The 20041-nt window shown below is 34.1% G+C and overlaps 2 protein-coding genes across 2 annotated transcripts in view; one reads left to right on the forward strand and one right to left on the reverse strand.

Annotated features, from left to right (window-relative positions):
* The window catches only part of LOC139808109 (trimeric intracellular cation channel type 1B.1), a 193209-nt gene that overhangs the window by 109420 nt on the left and 63748 nt on the right, over positions 1-20041 (reverse strand). The window lies entirely within an intron of this gene.
* LOC139808101 (UDP-glycosyltransferase UGT5-like) overlaps positions 1-20041 on the forward strand; it is a 40971-nt gene that overhangs the window by 1179 nt on the left and 19751 nt on the right. Inside the window, exons 2-4 of the mRNA XM_071769748.1 lie at positions 4602-4838; positions 7474-7887; positions 15271-15493. Of these exons, the coding sequence (XP_071625849.1) occupies positions 4602-4838; positions 7474-7887; positions 15271-15493 (874 nt within the window). The remainder of the gene's footprint in view (positions 1-4601; positions 4839-7473; positions 7888-15270; positions 15494-20041) is intronic.

Raw genomic sequence — 20041 nt, forward strand, 5'->3', positions numbered from 1 at the left:
ACACATTGGCATCAAAAACTCAAAAAACAATTTTTACTTCGGTCTTTTTTCTACCCCTATTTTATATATAATTCTTTTAAATTCGGTTAATTAGACTTAGCTTTATATGTGAGCAAAATTATGGACCTTTGATTGCGTATAAAGCTGGATCTAATCAACCAAATCTTAAAAAATTTTATATGAAATAAGGGTAGAAAAGACTGAAAAATATAATAAAATTAGAAATAAATCGATATCTCCAAATTTGCGGAAGTTAGAGCAACCACGGACATTTTTAAAAAAATTCAAAAATTTTAAAAAAGAACCCCTTTACCGATCATCGCCAAATTCAATACCAACCTTCCTTGAATGATACTCTATCGATTAAAAAAAAACATCCCAATATCTCAAAAATTACGGAAGTTAGAGCATGTACGGACAACAAAAGCATGCATACATACACACATACATACATACATATACACGGACATTTTTTTTTAGGCGATATTTCGACGTTTTACAACAATCTGAACATATTGGCAGAAAAAACTCAAAAACCAATCTCTTCGTTGGTTTCTTCTACCCCTATTTCATATATAATTTTTTTAAATTTGGTTGACTAAACCCAACTTTATACGCAATCGAAGGTTCATATACAAAATTCACGAAAACAAAGCTTCCTCTATGAGGAAGCAAAATGAATTTTTCTTGTAAAAAACTTGGCGCTACTTTTTTAAGGTCAATCCAGACAAATTTGCATAGCGCATAAACATAAGCGTAAGAAATTAATTGATTTATATATATGTATTATGTGCAAAAGGAAATAGACCAATCCATCTCTTTATGCATATGCTTATGCACCTATATGCAAGTTTGTCTGGATTGACCTTAAAAAAGCAGCGCCAAGTTTTTTACAAGAAAAATTTATTTATTTTATTTTAATTAAATATTTTTATTTTATAATGTTACCTCTTTAATTCTTTGTGATTAAAATGATTTTTTGTAATATTATAATTTTATCAAGGAGAATTAAAACTACTACCACTTGGGTTGAGTTAGGTAACACAATTTTGTTTTATTTTTTAAGAGTAGTTGCACTACAATAATTTTTTAAAGCAATATATATATTCTCTTTGTAGTTGGCGTAATTTAAAGATTTCATATATTTTTTTGAAATACATGTCACTTGAGTTAAGTTAGGTAATATAATTTTATGAAGGAGAAATTAAATATTACACATCTTTTTTTGAAATACATGTCACTTGAGTTAAGTTAGGTAATATAATTTTGTGAAGAAAAAATAAAGCTATCATTTAAATTGGATTTTTGAATTTACAAAATACATTGCGTGTACTTGGCGTCTTTTTTTTACCTTTTTTGAAAAAGGTAACTTTGTACTGATATTACCCATTTTTTAGTGTTAAGCAAGGATCTATAAAAAATTTTTATTTTTTATTTTTTAATTATTCACGAAATTAGCAATAACAACAAATTAAATTTTTATCAAATTAGCAAATTAGTAATTAGTTACAAAAAATTACTATTTACATAAAAATTAATAATATTTAAGTAAAAGTAAATTATACACTTCTCACAAAAATTAAAGGAACACTAAATTTATCTTTAAAAATAAGCAAAATTCAAGCAGCTATAACTTTGTTAAAAATGAACAAAATTTAAATTTAAAGCTTAAAACCTCTACTTTCGAAAGATTACTATTATTTTTTAGTTTCTATAATGTGTTTGATAACTTTTGCATATAGAAAACTACGAGCTGGACAAAATAAAAAATTTTTCTCTTACTTTGTGGGCCTGTCACGTGCACAAAAAAAATCTGCGAAAATTTTCAATTTTCTAATGTGAAAGCTTGAAGTTTTCCTTGCAAAATCTTCTTTTAAAAATGTTTCTACGTTTCTGCGTTGTTGTTCTGTACAATTGTTTTCTGGGTCAACATGAAAAAGAGAAAAATCGCTAATTTTTACATTATTTTCATCAATTTGTATCATATCTACATGTTATTTAAAAAAATTTGGCAATTATACCGTTTAATAGAGCAAAGTTTCAGCTTTAAGAATCTGTTTTTTTGTTAAGGATACTAAAACTTAATATTCAATGCGAACGCTTTATCGCCGGTCTAATGTAACGGAATCTTTCTTATCTACTATGTACTATATACATATATTTTCTCGTTACCTTTTCTCTCCGCTTCTACAATCACACACGTTCGTTAAGCTCGTAACTACTCGGTTCACCTGTTCACGTGTTCGTGCAATATCCGATTCATAAAGAAACATCTCGTTGTATTTTCAAGTAAATAAATATAATTATTGTAATAGATACTGTGTCAACTCCCACATTCCAACATTTTTAAATTGTGATATGATGATTTCTAAGGGACTTATGAGCAATCAAAGTCAAAATGCTCATTTCTTATTCAATCCGCGATAAATTAGTAACAAAAAATCGTAGAAACATTTTTAAAAAAAGATTTTGCAAGGAAAACTTTAAGCTTTTACATTAGAAAGTCGAAAATTTTCGCAGATTTTTTTTGTGCACGTGACAGGCCCACAAAGTAAGAGAAAAATTTTCTATTTTGTTCAGCTCGTAGTTTTCTATATCTAAAAATTACCAAACTCACAGAAACTAAAAAATAATAGTGAACTTTCGAAAGTAGAAATTTCAAGCTTTAAAATCCTTTTTTTAAATTTAAATTTTGTTCATTTTTAACAAAGTTACAGCTGCTTGAATTTTGCCTATTTTTAAAGATAAATTTAGTGTTCTTTTAATTTTTGTGGGAAGTGTAGATTACTTAAAGAATTGGTAATTTGTCAGAGAAAAATATCAAATTTGTGAAAGTTAGTATTTAGGTGAAAATGAATTAATTTCTTTTGTAAACTAGTAATTAGTAGAAATAAATTCTTTATTATTAAAATAATTAATAGATAATTTATAAAAAATAAATTACTGTAATAATAAATACTGTAAATAAATACTGTAATAAATACTGTAATAACCCTTCGCTGGTAACGTCGGGTCACTCGTGCCCTGGCGAAAGTGACTGTCCCCTGTAGCTCGAAGGGAGGGAGGGCGGGACCAAACTATACTGAAAAAAATTGTATACTACTAAGCTATTAGCTCCCCAAGCGCCGACGGTCTAATGCATAAACAGCCGTTGTGAGAGCCAGATGAAATTTTGAAAGTGCACGAGTGACCCGACGTTACCAGTTACGTTGATTAAAAATAGCAGGTTACTAGAATGTTTATTTTAACTTGGATGTTTATTTTACTAAAAATTCATGTTCTTTCATTGGGAATTGATAGATTAATCTTAGTTATCTATAAATATCAATCTATTAATCTATCATAAAGTTTCGATATTACTATAATTTTTTCATATTTTTGTACTTTTTTATAATTTTGTAATAAATAATTGTGATTGATTACATTTTCATGAATAAAATTGATTAAAAATGAATAAAATGTGTATATTACTGTAATTTGTACCTATTTACGTACTTTCAAAAAACGTGATTTTGATGCTTAAAACTTAAGCATCCCATTAATTTATACATACTTCTAATATTTTTTTCTTTAAAGTACTATTCTTAAACTTTAATTTCCCGTTTGGTTTTTTAAAATATATTAATTTTTGCCAAAGTTACGATTTTTTGAAAAAAATGATCCATTCTTTACGTTTTTATTTGTTTATATAAATATATTGTTTAAACAAATGAAAAAATCGGCAATATAGCGATTAATCCTTAAAGTAGAATAGTTAATAAAGTAACATGAATTTTTTCAGATTTTTTTGGAACACTTTAAAGAATTTTTTAGGCGTCGGACACGAGTGACCCGACGTTACCAGTTACAGGTGCCGAAAAAGACGTTACCAGCGAAGGGATAATAATACTGTAAATAAATTGTATTTATTTGAAAATTAATAATTAGTGAAAAATAATTATTAATTTTTTCAATAATAAAGAAATAGTCGCAGATAAATTACTTATAATTAAAAAATTATTAATCTGTTAAATATAAATAATTTAATTACTGCAGTTAAATGTGGTTTAAAAAATGTAATTATGAAGAAGAGGGGCTTCCTCACTGATTTGGCAAAAATTTTAATTTTGTGTATTTTGGTGCGTAAAACATGAATCTATAAGTTAAAATTGTCGCTCTCAATTAGGAAAAAAGTTATTAAGTACTAAAATTGATAATTGCGTGGTTAGAATGTCTGTCATACCGATATGATGTAGACGCACATGATAATGCGTAGTGACGTAAAAGTACATGAAATTACAATAATAATACAGTATAATGGCAACCTGTCCTATAATAGTCTGACGCCTTACTTTAATTATGTGCTATTATTTGACTTTGTATTTATTATACTTTGTATTTATAATCTTAGAACTTGATCCGTTCACTCGTTATCGAGATCTCAACATCTCGAATACTCGCAACTCGTCGCGTTGCGTAAAAGAGTCACGGTCGGTCTCGCTCCGCGTGTACTTGGTGCAAGACACTGCCGTGTCTCTTGATATAAAGATCTTTCGGAGATCCTAATTTATCACATTTTCACGTGTCCTTTTCTGTATAGAAAAGATACTAATTATTTTCAGGTTTTCGATGGTTTGATGCAAACTTATGAAGAATCCGAGGATTATAATCCAGCTAAATGGGAAGACCACAGTGTATTTTATATGGTGCACCTTTTGTATCAGTGGGGCATTCACGCATGTAACACTGTGATAAAAAATAAAGCAGCAATAGAACTTTTGAAAATGACTAAAACTGTCAAGTTTGATGTTATAGTGCAGGACATTACTTTAACTCAATGTTTCTACGGATTATGGGAGGTAAAGCAATCAACTTTAGTAAATAATTTTAATTGTTTATGCTATTTTTAAACTGCAAGTGATGAACCAAAGTTGCCTTATAAATTAAATGTGTTTGCGTATCAAATTAAAAGTGCCTAGTCATCTTTCATATCAGCGATCACTATTGAAATCAGTGCCAAATCTAAGCATGGGTCCTAAACCTAGGGCTCCGCTTTTACAAGGACTCCAACTAATTTCGGTAAAAATACACATTAACGAAGCCATCTCTGATAACTTTGACCTTGACATATATTATAGAGGTCACTTTCTTGAGTGACCTTTAGAAGGTCTCAGCCGTCGCTCGTTTGCTTATTTAAAAGTTATAAACAAAAAGTTTGAAAAATTTACAATTTTGTGTCAGTGCTAAGGGAAGTAATTTGTTGATATGTGCGTATAAACATATGTAGGTGGGGATGGACCTCGGTTCGTGTGGAAAATTGAAAATCCGAACCGTACAATGATAAACCTCGTTTTGCTCTGTAAGTCCCTACTTATAGTGTGGGGTGGGGTGGGGTAGAGTGGATCTCGCTTTTCGTGGAAAGTACAATGCTGTCTAGAGGTACACAGTGTATAGACGGTACACATATAAGCGGGTGTGGACCTTAATTTTTTATTGAAAAAAAAAGAGTAAATTTTATTTCTTCTGTTTCTGTAATTGCTGTATAAAACGTAATATTATCATGTAATGGATACATTTCTGCCATTATCCAAAAAAAGTTTATACGAGTATATGCTGTAATAATATGTTATTTTTTCGGTGCTAAGAGAAGTAATTTGCTGATATGTGTGTACAGATAGTACATATGTAGGTGGGGGAGGGGCTACTGCAGGTGGGGGTAGATCTCGGTTTGCGTCGAAAGTTGAAACGTACGAACCGTACATTGCAATGATAGACCTCGTTTTGCTCTATACAAATGGCTATATAAATAGTTAATGTATTAAAAAATTGTTTAATTTAGTAGTCAAGATATTGGTTTGAGCTATCTTTCATTGAACTTGTGAGTTATAATTAAAATTTAATTGAAATGTCCCCATATAAGCGAGTATTAAAATTATAACTTTGTACCAGTTTTATGTAATTGTAGTTTCTTCCCGTATTTTCAGGATAAAAAAATTTTTTAATTATTTTTAAATTAATATATTTTACGTTAAAAAGTTTTCAATTTGTTGTTGTTGTGTTTTTTTAGTACTCAAAAATATATAAGGGCCCTTATACGTACGGAGGCCCGAGGCCCCTCCTCCTCACAAGTTAATTCAACCCTGATTAAAATGCGATTTTATTATACTTCTCCAATACACAAAATGCGAAAAAATATGTTAAAAATTTCGTGGCTCTTTTTACACAAATATATAAGGTAACCCAGGAAATTACTGAAACTGTGTAACATAAAAGTAGAGAAACCGAAATGAGTTATACTATAGAAGAAGTCAATTATTTTTATTATCAGCATATAGGACAAAAAAGTATACATAGACTTACAAAAATAGATATTATATAAAAGATTCAAAAATTTTGCTGGTTGCAGTATTTCAAAATATATATATTTGCGCTCGAAGATTCTTACTTGCAAACACGGCACATTTGCACTGTTATAAATAATTTATAAAAAATTATTTAAAAAATAATCACATAATTTTTAGTGCCAGAACTCTTTGGAAAATGTTAGAATACGTTCAAAACTACAAGATAATTATAGTAAGACTCACAGAACTGTCGAAAATCGGCCAGCGCCTCACCTAGAAACCCGTAAATGCGGCTTTCTTGAAAATTTCTTATATGTTAAACATGGTTTTTATTTTTAAAATAATTGCATTATTGGAAAGTGATTAAAATTTTTTGCAAAATTATGTGGAAAAGTCTAAAAAATACGATCCGGTCGGAACTGTTATCTTTCTTAGACAGGTGTTACAGTTTGGGCACTGAATTTTCAGAAATCGATTTTTTGCTTTTAATTGCTAGAACTATTGATATATTTGATATGGAACTGTAGAACTATTGTAAAACAAACTAGAACTCCAAAGAAATAATTGATTTTCATGATTTGGTGCGCTGCGTGAACTTAGCGCACCATATTTTCAAATTCGATTTTTTTGTATTTGTTCATCGGAACTATTTAAAATGTTTATATAGAACTCTAGAACTATTCAAAAGAAAGTCAGAACTCTAAAAAAACTTTGAGATTTTTAGGTATGGTGCCAAGTTCACAGGACCCTATTTTTTTCAAAATAGTACTTAAATTATTTTATTTTTAATAAAATAATGAGTTTGGACTCTCGCAATTAAAAATTGATAAAATGATGGCTATGAGAGTCAAACGCAGTTATCGGTGCGTAAATGATCAGATTCACTGATTTATTTCCGGTGTATTATACATTCGTATGTTTCAGCTCGGGATTGAGCCATTTTCAGCGAAATATATATAAAAAAATAAATTAGTTACTTCCATTCTCCATTCTTGTTAGGTGATCATTTACGCACCGATAACTGCGTCTGACTCTCATAGCCATTCTTTTATCACTTTTTTATTTTATTTTGTTTATTTATTACAAAGTAATAGCTATTTAATTATTAGCTCTTTCCATTGTATGTAGGTATTATTATTATTTGCTAAAGGTTGCTAAAGGTAAGCCACCCATAGTAGGCTATGTTCCATTTGGTCCTGCACCTTGGCTGAAGGATTACGTCGGTGGTCCAAGTTACCCGACTGTTCGACCCTTCCCTGCATCCATTGCAAAACCTGAAGGTTTGTGGCTGAGAACATGGAATGCTTTATATTACATTGAGGATGATCTCATACGACATTACTATTTCTTGCCTATTATTCAACGACTTACTGAGAAATATGTAGGCCATACAATCAGGCCATTACATGAAATAGAAAAAGAAAGAATTAATATAGTACTAATTAATAGTCATCCTGCGTTCGAGCCTGCGATCCCATTGCCACCGAACACCTTAGAGATCGCAGGACTGAATGCCCAGGCCGTGCTACCAATTGCCGGTGAGGTAGTCGTAACGTATTCTGAGGTAAGAGAAATAATTATACTTCTTATTTTAGAAACACAATTTAACAAAAATTGCAATAAGAATATTAGCAAAGAAGTTGTGTATACTAAAGTGTAATTTGAATGAAACTCTGATCAAATTATTATTTTATCTGTATTCGATGATTCTCGAACTAGGATTTATCATTCCTTTTTGTGTTGCATGGATATTTCCACTCTATTCAGAATAATGTAACAAATATTTACTATTCTAAATAGCAAAACTTCGTTAGATCGAGGAATAAATTGTTAGATCAAGGAAAATCTGTAATTTTGCTTTTATTAAATATAATATTAATATAATAATTTTTTGTATATTTTCAAATTTATTAAAGTTTTTGCATATATGTTTATTTCTCATACAATATGCATATACATATGACTAACCCAGACTGCATGCGTGTGTGAAGGACATACTAAAGACGTTTTTTAGACGTAGGTGCTGGTATAGGAATTAATGTATAAAAAATATATTCAAAATATGCTATATTTTCAACATCTTTATATTTGAATAAAGATCGATCACATACGTGATATAATGTAATTTCTTTTTATAAATTAATTAATAATCAATTTCTATAAGAATTAGTTGAAACAAAGTATAAATATTATATTCTATTTATAAGGACTTGGTTAGTGGAGCGAGTGTGTTGTGCATGCGTGTTAGAGTTGCGGATGAATTAGGCGAGAGTTTAGAGGAAAATTGGATACGAGGTAGGCGATAAACCGAGAGAAAGGTAGGAAGAAGAGCTTAAATTTAAGATAGGATAATAGATGCAGTAGGAAAGTATTAATTAGTGAAGGAAAAGAGCGTTAAATATTTTAGAGAGAGGAGAGGTTAGGTGAGAAAAAGCGGGAGAAGATCGCGGTGCGTTCCAAAAGGGAGCGAGATTTGCGCCGCGCATAGAGTAGGTAGCGACACTAGACACTAGACGGAACGACCTAAGCATAGAGGTAGTGGTTAAGGAGATTGGCTGGAAGAAGAGCGTGCACGAGGGGCGCACAGGATGGAGGGAGAGACAGGTGAGAGTGAGAAGGCAGCAATAACGAATAAAGATGAGAATCCGGCTACAGTGTCGGATTGCTCATGCAGTGAGAAAACGGATAAGGAAGTTTTTGCCACACCAAAAGAAGAAAAAAGAGAAAAGGGAAGACTTACAAAGGAGGAGTTAAGAAGGAGAGAAAGATCGGGCTCGCTCAGCATACTGGAGTTTATGACAAGTGATAACAGTACGGCATGCGAGTTAGCAAAAGCCAAGAGGAAAAGAGAGGAAAACGAACAACGTACGATGGAAATTTTCAAGAGAGATAACAAGACAGTGAGAATGCCACCAGGTATGGACAAAGCGAAGGATGGAGCCGGTGGGGTAAGTAAGAAGAAAGAAGAGGAAGGAGTTCTGTCAGCAACAAAGAAGGATGAGGAGGACGGTTCGCTACTAGCAGTCTTGAGAGAGATTAGAAACGAAATGAGGGATCTGAGGGAAGAGATGAGAGAGATGAGAGAGAGGATGAACGTCTTAGAAGAGGGTCGGAGAAAAAAAGAAGAAAAAGTAGAGGAAAAGATGGATAAGATAGAAGTGAGGCTATCGAAAATCGAACGAAGAAGTGAAAACATAACGGATGAAACGACCAGCGGCAAAATGGAAGAGATCGTGGGAAAGGTGGCGGAGCTGGTGAGGAAGAGAGAAAGAAATATGAACGAAAGGAAGGAAAAAAAAATAATTTAGTGATCAGAGGACTACATAAAGAGGAAAACAAGAGCTTAATAGACACAGCAGAGACGTTTCTGGAGAGGGAGTTTGGTGCAAGAGCGCGAGTGAAGAAAATGCGGCCAGCAGGCAGAGTAGGAGGAGAGATAATAATAGTCGAAATGGACTGCTGGGAAGCGAAGGATAACATCATGAAGGAGAAGAAGAAACTGGGAAGTAAGAAAATTTTCATTGATCACGATTTGACCTTTGAGGACAGAGAAGTGCAAAGACGGATAAAAGAAAGGGCATGGAAAGAGAAAACAGAAGGAAAATGGGTGAAAATAGGTTTTAGGAAGCTAGAGATACAAGGCAGAAAGTATGTATGGAGCGAGGAAGAAAATAAGCTAATAGAAAAGGAAAATTTCTAGAAGACTGCCAAGTTAGGAGAAGAGTATCAGTAAGTCGAGGCATGCAAGAAAACAATAGGCAAACACGAATGAAGGTTGGAAAAATGAAGAAGATGAAGAAAGAAAATGGGCGAAAAATAATTTTTTGGAATGTAGCAGGTATAGAGAGGCAGGACAAAGATTGTTGGAATTACATAGTAGGTTTTGATTTTATAGGACTATGCGAAACATGGTTAGAGGAAAAGGGATGGGATAGAATTAAGGGTAGATTGCCAGAAACGCACATCTGGAAAAACATCAACGCTGTAAAGGAAAAAAGGAAGGGTAGGGCGAAGGGAGGATTACTAATAGGTATTAGAAAAGGCTGGATGGCGGAAGTGGAGAATTATGAAAGTACAATGATTACAGAAAAAATTGCGCGAACGAGAATAGTAAAAGAGGAAAAAGGGCTAAATATTTTTACAGTATACAATGTAGGAGCAAAGAAAGACGTTGAAGAGATAATGGCAAAAATAACGGAGCAATGCGAAGGATGCGAAGGAGAGGATATTATTATAGGAGGTGATTTTAATATTAGAATAGGAAACTTAGGAGGTGGTAGGGAGGAGGAGTATGACTTTGAATAGGAGAGTAAAGATAAAGTTATAGGAAATGGCGGCGAAAGTTTTGTGGATATGATAAATGAAAAAGGATGGTATTTTTTGAACGGATGTACAGAGGGGGATTGGGAGGGGGAATATACGTATGTGAGTGCGAGAGGGTGCTCGGTAATTGATTATGCAATTGTAAACGATAGTGCGCAAGAGCGAGTGTTGGAATTTAGAATAGGGAACAGGGTGGACTCGGATTATTTGCCTCTGACCTTGTTACTAGAGGAAGAGGAGAATACGAGACAAACAGAGGGGTGTACTGAAGAGGAAGAAGAGGAACGGAATATGTCAAAGAAGATCATAGTTTGGAACGAAGAGGCAAGGCAATTATACAGGGAGAGGACGGAGGTATGGAATGAAACCGAGGACCAGGAAATGGAGTCGGTGGATAGGAAATGGGAGAAATTAAAAAACGGAATCCTTGGAGCCTTAGTGTATAAGGATATTAAGGTAAAGAAGAGAAGGAAAATAGGGCACAAAGATTGGTGGGATAGGAGTTGTACCAGAAAGAAGAGGGAGGTGAAAAGAAAGTACAGAAGGTGGAGATGTGGAAAGGGAAGTAAGGAAGACTATTTGGAAGAAAAGAAATGCCTGAAGGGGTGGTTACAAAGCAAAAGGATGGAGAAGAGAATGAGGGAAGAAGAGGAATTAAGAAAACTGAAGGACGAAAAGAAAATTTGGAACTATATAAACAGTCGAAGAAAGAAAAAAGAATGGAAAGAGAATATTATTCCGAAAAAGAACTGGAGAAGTTATTTCATGGAGCTGTTAGGTGGGACCGAGATGGTAGGAAGAGAAGAGGCGTTGGAGATGCGTGCCATGGGAACAGAAGAAAGAAATGAAGAGCAGGTTCAAGATACAGATAGAGAGCTGCAAGAAGAGGAAATAGTGAGGGCAGTCAGGAACATGAAGCTAGGCAAAGCTGCAGGTGTCGATGGAATCCCAATGGAAGCATGGCTGTATGGTGGCGCAGCGGTAAGAGGAGGTCTAATTAATCTGCTGAAGCTCATTTGGAAGGAAAGCAAAATTCCGACCGAATGGCGAACAAGCATAGTTGTCCCTCTATATAAAAGAGGGGATAAAGAGCGAACAGAGAACTACAGAGGGATCTCGCTGCTGTGCACTGCATACAAGGTTTATGCCGAAATTCTAAGAAACAGATTGGAGGAAATAATGGAGAGGAAAGGGATGATACCTGACAGCCAAGCCGGCTTTAGGAAAGGGAGGTCCACGATGGATAATATATTTATCTTGAACCATATAGTGCAAAGGGAGAAGGAGAAAAATACGGCAACTGGGAAAGACAAGATTTTCGCAATGTTTGTGGATCTAAGGGCAGCATTCGACAACGTGGACAGAGAAATTTTATGGAAGATAATGGAAGAAAAAGGGATGGATCGCAGTTTAATAAACAGGATAAAAGAAATTTACAAAGAGACGGAGGTGACAATAAGGACGAGGGATGGATTCACAAAGTGCTTCAAGACGAAGAAAGGTGTAAGGCAGGGCTGTGTGATGAGTCCCGCCCTGTTCAATTTATACAACGCGGACATAGATAAAGTTTTAGAAAAACGTGGTATAGGAGGAGTGGAGCTTGGAGGAGTGAGAGTATGGTCATTAGCATACGCGGATGATATGGTTTTGGTAGCGAAAAATAGAGAGGCTTTACTAGATATGATGAGCATGTTAAAAAGATTCTTAAAAGATAGGAAGCTAGAATTAAATACAGAAAAAACCAAAGTGCTAGTATTTAATAGTAAAGGTAAAAAAGGCAGAATGACATGGAAATGGGACGAAAAAATAATAGAGGAAGTAGATAGATTTAAATATCTGGGTTTCACGTTTAATAAGAAAGGTAATTATGTCGATCATATAAAAGAGCTGAAAAGAAAAGGAAGGATCGCTGCAAATAGGGTATGGGGCTTAGGAGAAAGATTATGTAAAGATGATTTTAGTAGGAGATGGACGCTTTTTAAATACCTAGTGAAAAGTGTGATGGAATACGGAGCAGAGATATGGGGGTGGAGTGAAAAAAAGGAGTTGGAAAAAGTCATGTTAGATTATGTAAGATGGATATTTAGACTAGATTTTTGCACACCGAGGTATGTAATACTAAGGGAACTAGGATTAGAGAAACTTAAAATTTGTTGGGGTATAAGAGCCATGAGGTTCGAGAAAAGAAGCAGAGGGAAAAAAGATGGAAGTTTAATAAAGGCATGTTGGGATGAAAAGGACACAAGGGATAAAAAGAAAAAGGATTTATATAATTTGGAACGGGAAAGGTTTTATAATAGCAATGGCTGGAGCTCTGAAGCAATAAAAGAATTAAATAATGAAGGTAAAAATACTGAAGGCTTAGTAAGAATAAGGGAACAGGATATTCAAGGGCAAATAATAAACAGTAAAATAGTAGAGGCAAGGTATAATATAAGGTACAAAGATATAGAGGTGACAAACAAAACGCCGAGTTATTTATTAAAAGCGAACTTGGATAAAGTGAAAACAGGAGACGAGATTAGAGCGATGGTAAAATTAAGGTGCGGTAATTTTGAGGATGCAAACAAATACTGGCTTGACGAAGAAGATACGAAGTGTAGACTCTGTAAGTCAGGTAGGGACAATTTAGAGCATTATATAAGCGAGTGCAAGATCACAAGTATGTGGTTTGAGAATTTAGGTAGGAATAATAGAGAACGATTAGAGAACATATGCGATGACAAATTTAGAATGGAAAAAGGAAAGGTGCTAAATAGATTATGGAAAAGGAGAGAGGAATGCTACAAAAAAGATAACGATTGTAAATAATGTAAATCATAATGTATTGCGGCTTGTTTTGTAAAGAAGAATGTTGTTTGATGTGTGGATGGATGTGTGAGTTAAGTAGAATTGTAAACCAAGTCCTTTCTTGGCGTATAGCTGAAATAAAGACATATATAATATATTCTATTTATAACAATGTCTAATACTAAGAAAAATGTCGTATGAATCTTATTTGAATACAATAGGTAACTTCGGTATTTACGCCGCGCGGGGATTTATGCCGTAGAAGTCAGAAAAAATAGAAGGAATAAAGATACTTGCTCGCAATCACACTGTTATGTGCTTTTATGCCATATTAGCATTGTATTGTAATTTCAGTTCTTTACTGTTAATATTAACGAACCGTCGTGAGTTAAATCGATTTCTCACCGTAGTAAGTAGCGCGATCATATATTACGACTACGTAAAATGATTACTGTAGGGAATGTAAAAGGTTTAATGGTTATTTTATGATACATGTGTAGAGGGATAGTAAAGGATGGAATACAGCAAAATACAAGTGCATAGCTCTTGAGTTTTTTTTTAGCTTCATGTCTTGTATCTTGTATATACCTCCTGTTTAGGATATACGGCATTTTTAGCATGCGGGATTTATGTCATAGTACAGACACCTTGTAAAACTCGAAATCTCTTATGTGTTCTTTTCCCTTCTTTTTTTGGATTGTATAATCATAATCTTTAATGCATCTATCGCTCTTCTATTTTCTTTTTAAAATTTTTCAGTTTTATAATTTGTTTATTATTCTTACATCTTAAATATACTTTTTATACACATTTTGTAACTTATTATGACATTTTATTGCCTTATTTATAAACATTAATTGTAATTTTTTATAAGGCGTATATTTTATTCATGAATGTTGTATATTCCACCCCTCTGGGATATATGGGAAAAATGCAAGGGTTTCTAAAAGTTTTTTTTTTATTAAAACCGAATAAGTAACATTTACTTCGCCAGTCAATAATTAACACAATTAAAAATTTAATTGACTATAATCTGGCAATGATTGTAATCGTGGTAACGATTATAATCGTCGTGACAAATCGTCAACGAGTTTCGACCAAGGATTCTAGTCATTCTAAAGTTGATGTAATTTTAGGTGCTTATAATATAAGCATTTTAATTAAATAATTAATTTTAATAATTAATAATTAAATAATTAAATAATTTAAAAATTAAATTTTTTTATTAAATACAATGAATGAATATTTCATATTTATATTTTTTTTATAGTAGTAGACAGTATAAAGTTTTTATTGGTATAATTCATTTGCCTTAAACATAGTAAATAGTACTCGATAAATTAAGTTTCCCTTAGCTGCGGCGTATATACCCGCGGAGTTACCCTACAATTTACTGCTTATTATTACGTATAATCTGCTTAAGAACATATCGGTTATATATACGATTATTCTTGTTCTTATATAGTGACTTGTCTCCATGACTATTTCGGGTAAAATTTTCAAAGACACGGACGTGTGGTTTTGTGACATAAATTAGCAGGTATCGTCTTTCATAATTTATTAAATTAGTATTAAAATTGTATCTCTTCGACCAAATTAATTTTGTTTTGTATTGATTGTCAGTTACATGCTTGAAAAGGGCCCGATCTAAGGGTCGAAACGTCGCAGCGTTTTGTAATCATTGCCAATCATTAGTCGACAACAATAAACGTTTCGAGTTTAATACATATTGGCGGAATAAACAGTTATTTCTTTATATACGATTATGTTTCGAGATTAAGATACATGTATCTTTGTACAATATCAAAATGTTTAGTTTACAATTATTTTGCAGGATGTTCGCATATTTCTTGACGGAGCAAAGAATGGAGCTATCGTAATATCGTTAGGAACAAATGTGAAATGGAAAGATGTCGGCCTACACAAGATTAAAACCGTTATACTGGCTCTGTCGAAACTGAAGCAACGAGTGCTGTGGAAGCTAGATATTGAAGTGCCATTTGAGATACCGGACAATGTAATGGTTGTGAAATGGATGCCGCAAAGCGAAGTTTTATGTACGTTTTCCAGTTTCTATGTAGGAGAAACATGAGACCCAATATATATTTTCTCGTAACATTTGTTTATAATTAGTCATTGCCTTTCGTACATTCTCTTATCAACGTAAAAAATTCTTGTAATTAAGTTTAAGCTTTCTCTACTAACAATTAAAATATCTATAACATTCAAGTTTTAGATATTATTGTAATACCGCATTTTCTTAAAAATAGCATTGAGTAAAATGAAATTTATAATTGTGAGTACTTACTTTTACGTAATACAGATTTGATTACTTTGATCACCAGTGTTTTAGTAAAATATTGCGGTAGACATACATAAAAACATCGCATATATAAATATTTTATGGATAAAGAGTACTTGACTAATTACAGTGACACTCCGCTTTAAAAATAAATAGGGTATATTATATAAAATAATTAATTTTTGTTTTATTAAATTCATCTGATTATCTCGCTGTAATGTCTGAATGATTTTTTTTCTTTTTAATTGTTTTCTCAATCCTAAGGCAATTTTAGTTTTCAATTATTACAATTATAATCTTTATAATAAGACAGCAGTTTATTATTAAAATAAGAAACTTGCCTTTTGTTTAAAAATAATGTATAGGCGACAGAACTGTTGACTGAAAATGTTCATCACATTAGTTTCATAGAGACATGTACAGCTAATGAAATGTTTGTATCAATGTGAGATTTTCATCATAATAGTTGAGATTTATCATTTATTTTAACATATTTGTTATATATTTATTATAATATATTTATTATAATATACAGGGTGTCCGAAAAATCGCCTCCACTTCGGGAGGTGATTCGGGACCCAAAAACAAGCAAAAAGTTCATACAAACATAGGTCCGGAAATGAGCCGTTTCCGAGTTATAACCACTTTTATGTTCAAAAATCGTAAATTTTTATTTTCAATTTTTTAAAATTACAATTACCAAATTCTCTCAAGTTTCTGTCTACATTTCGAAAAGACGCTATTCCCGGTACATCTCGATTTGGAAAAGACTGGATGTATAATCTTCTTGCCTCGGCAGCATTACTTTGAGCAAGACCATACATAAGATGCATATCAGCTAATTCATTAAAACTTAAACGATCCATTGATGAATACGGAAAGATTAGATACAACCTAAAAGTAAGGTGTTGTTAAATAATAATTTGAAACTTATTGGCTACGTTTACACCCAGCGACCTGATCGCGGCCTGACCTATATTGTGACCCGAAGTAGGTCTAGTCATCATTCGTTTACACCGAAAGAAACCTAAAAATTGACGGGATCGTATTTGGGATCGCCCTGAATTGCAGCGAATCCGAACAAGCAAATGAAGCTTTTAGGTCATTTTAGGACGCGTCGCGCTTGATCGCTCGTTTACATCGCAAATGATAACGGCCGATTTCAGGTCGGGTCACTAAAATACGCGGCCTGATCTGAAGCCAGGTCCGGTCGTCTATCAACTGTTTACAGCAGACGGGCTAAATAATTTAGGTCGAATTTGAGGTACAGGCCGCGGCCTAATTTCAGGGTGTAAACGTAGCCATTGAAAAGCCGTGATTTACTTACTGATTTTGAATAGGCGTGAAAACAACTGATTTTAAGTAGCCGTGAAAACAACTGATTTTGAATAGCCGTGAAAACAACTGATTTTTAATAGCCGTGAAAACAACTGATTTCAAGTAGCCGTAAAAACAACTAATTTTTTTTTAAATAATGTAATCGTTACAAATATTGAAAAATTGAAAAAAAATTAAAATTAAAAAAATTAAAAATATTTAAAAATAAAAATTTTTAATTTAAGAAATAATTAAGAAAGAGGGATGCCAAGCGGATTCTAAATTACGATTTTTGAACATAAAAGTGGCTATAACTCGGAAACGGCTCATTTCCGGACCTATGTATGTATGAACTTTTTTGCTTGTTTTTGGGTCCCGAATCACCTCCCGAAGTGGAGTAGGCGATTTTTCGGACACCCTGTATATAAGTACCGTCTTCTGTCTGTCTGTACGCGAACTACTCATTTGTTAGTGGACCAAATTTTTACCAAAAGTATATGAAATAGGGGTAGAATTTCCCGGGGATAAAAATGTCGTGGTTAATTTTTCATTACCGATCTTTTTGGAAACCGATTCCGAAATTTTTTAAAATTTTATAAGAATTAATTGACCAAATCTCAAAGAATTGTATATGAAGTAAGAGTAGAATGTCCCAAAGAGTGCCATAAAGTGTAAAATTTTTTGTTACCGATCTTTTTGGAAACCGGTTACGAAATTTTTCCAATTTTTCGGGAATTAATTGACCGAATCGCAAAGAATTGTATATGAAGTAGGGGTAGAATTTCCCGGGGATTGCCATAAAGTGTATAATTTTTCGTTACCGATCTTTTTGGAAACCGGTTCCAAAATTTTGCCAATTTTTCTGGAAATAATTGACCGAATCTCAAAGAATTGTATATGCTAATTTTTTTTAAACCGCGAATTTAATTTTTCATTAATGTACTGATTTTCTTGAAACGTTTCCAATTTTTGTTTAAAACAATATACGTAATTTTTTAAAAAATGTACATTAGAAGACGGTCAGGATGATCTATTGCTAAGAGCAGCACTAAATTATGAAATGGAAAAAGCTGCAAAGGCGAAAAAAATAAATTTTTTTTTATAATTTTCAGGAATTAAATCGTTTATAGGTCAGTAGGTAAGCTACGGGCATTCCCGGCCATCTGTAGGGATCTGAGGGGGGTGAGGGGCGGGGGGGAACCGCGGGGGGGGGAGGGGGGAAACCGCGGGCGCCGCGGAGGAGGGGGAGGGGGGAACCGCGTGTTTCGGGCGCCGCGGGGGAGGAAAAGGGGGGAACCGCGTTTTTCAGGCGTCGCGAGGAAGGGGGAGGGGGAACCGCGTTTTTCAGGCGTCGCGAGGGAGGGGGAGGGGGGAACCGCGTTTTTCGGCGCCGCGGGGCGAGGGGGGGTCCACGTTTTCCGGCGCCGCGGGGCGAGGGGGTCCGCGTTTTCGCCGCGCCGCGGAGCGTTCGCGTTTTTCGGGCGTCGCGGGGCGAGAAGACCCGCGTTCGCGTTTCGCCGCGCCGCGGAGTCCGCGTGACGTCACACGGCACGCTCGCGTTATCTCCCCCTCGTAGATGTTTCTTCTCCGTCCCCCGTTTGCGCGAGTCTTCTCGTTCGCGCGGTCTCTTTCTCTCGCGCGCGGTCCCTCTCGCTTCCGGCCCCCGTTCGCGTTCTCGCTCGTGGCCCCGTTCGCGGTCTCTTTCCCTCGCGCGTTCTCGCTCGCGATCGCGTATCTTTTCTTCGCCAGCGATATTTAATCGTTCAGATCTTCGCGATATTTAATTTTTAATATTACATTTAAGTAAACAATAAACGAAGACAGCTTTATGACAGGAAATGGGATAAACGGTAAATGACGAGGAAAAACTTTTTAACCATATTATATGCATTTATTTATCATGTAGCGCATTATACACAATAGTATCCAAAGCGTAGACTAATAATTCGCAATCATCATAATCACGAATTTTTATCATAAACGTACACGCAAGATTGTACAAAACTGCGTTACATTTATCAGTGATACAATTTTGACGTAAAATTGGTTTACAGGTGGTGCCGCAACTTTACAATTTGAATTTTTTTACTTACGAGTCGCTGTAACACGTTTTTCGATGAGTGACCCACGTTGCATATGTAGCAGAATTATCCGATTGCGCTCGGTTATCGCCAATAAGTATATCCACAGAGGACATAGGTCCCGCGTTGATTCCAACATCCAAAAAATTATTCGGTTATCGCCGTTTATCAAACTAAAAAAAATACAATTATAATAAAAGTTTGCACATAGTCCAGTCTTATTTGGTAGTTTATACATTTTTCCGGAGATTTTGAAAATTGGTAATTTTATATATTTCGATGTGCTCTTTCCGAATTTACTTTGCCACCTGCGTATCTTTTGCCGCTCCGCGCCATTATTGAAAAAATTAAAAGCAGTTTTTTGACAATATCTCCTTTCCGACTCATTCCACGATAAAAACATTATACAAAATAAAACTAGAGAAAATTTCCTACAATTTATGTAATAACCTTTTTTTTCGTAAAATTAATAGTTTTGGCATACGAGCGCCGCAAAGTGTAGTTCAAACACAGCGTTTTGGCCTAAAAACTCATTTCCACACCACCTTGAGGTAGGAGTAAGCGGCGCGTTTTTTGTACCGATAATTAATTATCACAGGTACCACTACAATTCGTGCATATAACTGAGCACTTTAACCCAGCCTTTCTGCATTCACAGGCTTTTTGACATCTTTTTTGACATCTTTTTTATTTATTTATTTAGGTGCTCCGTTATATGCACGAATTGTAGTGGTACCTGTGATAACTCGCAAGTTCCATCACAAGATAGCGACGAAGAAGAAGAAACGGAGACTATTTTCGAGCAAACGTATGATAAATCGAGAACGAAGAGGATTGCGATGAAAATGATAATCCCATCGCGGATGATGTGGAAGAAATTTCGGTCTGTGACGTTTCGATCAGTA

The sequence above is a fragment of the Temnothorax longispinosus genome, chromosome 2, assembly GCF_030848805.1.
Source record: "Temnothorax longispinosus isolate EJ_2023e chromosome 2, Tlon_JGU_v1, whole genome shotgun sequence".
Taxonomy (NCBI): domain Eukaryota; kingdom Metazoa; phylum Arthropoda; class Insecta; order Hymenoptera; family Formicidae; genus Temnothorax; species Temnothorax longispinosus.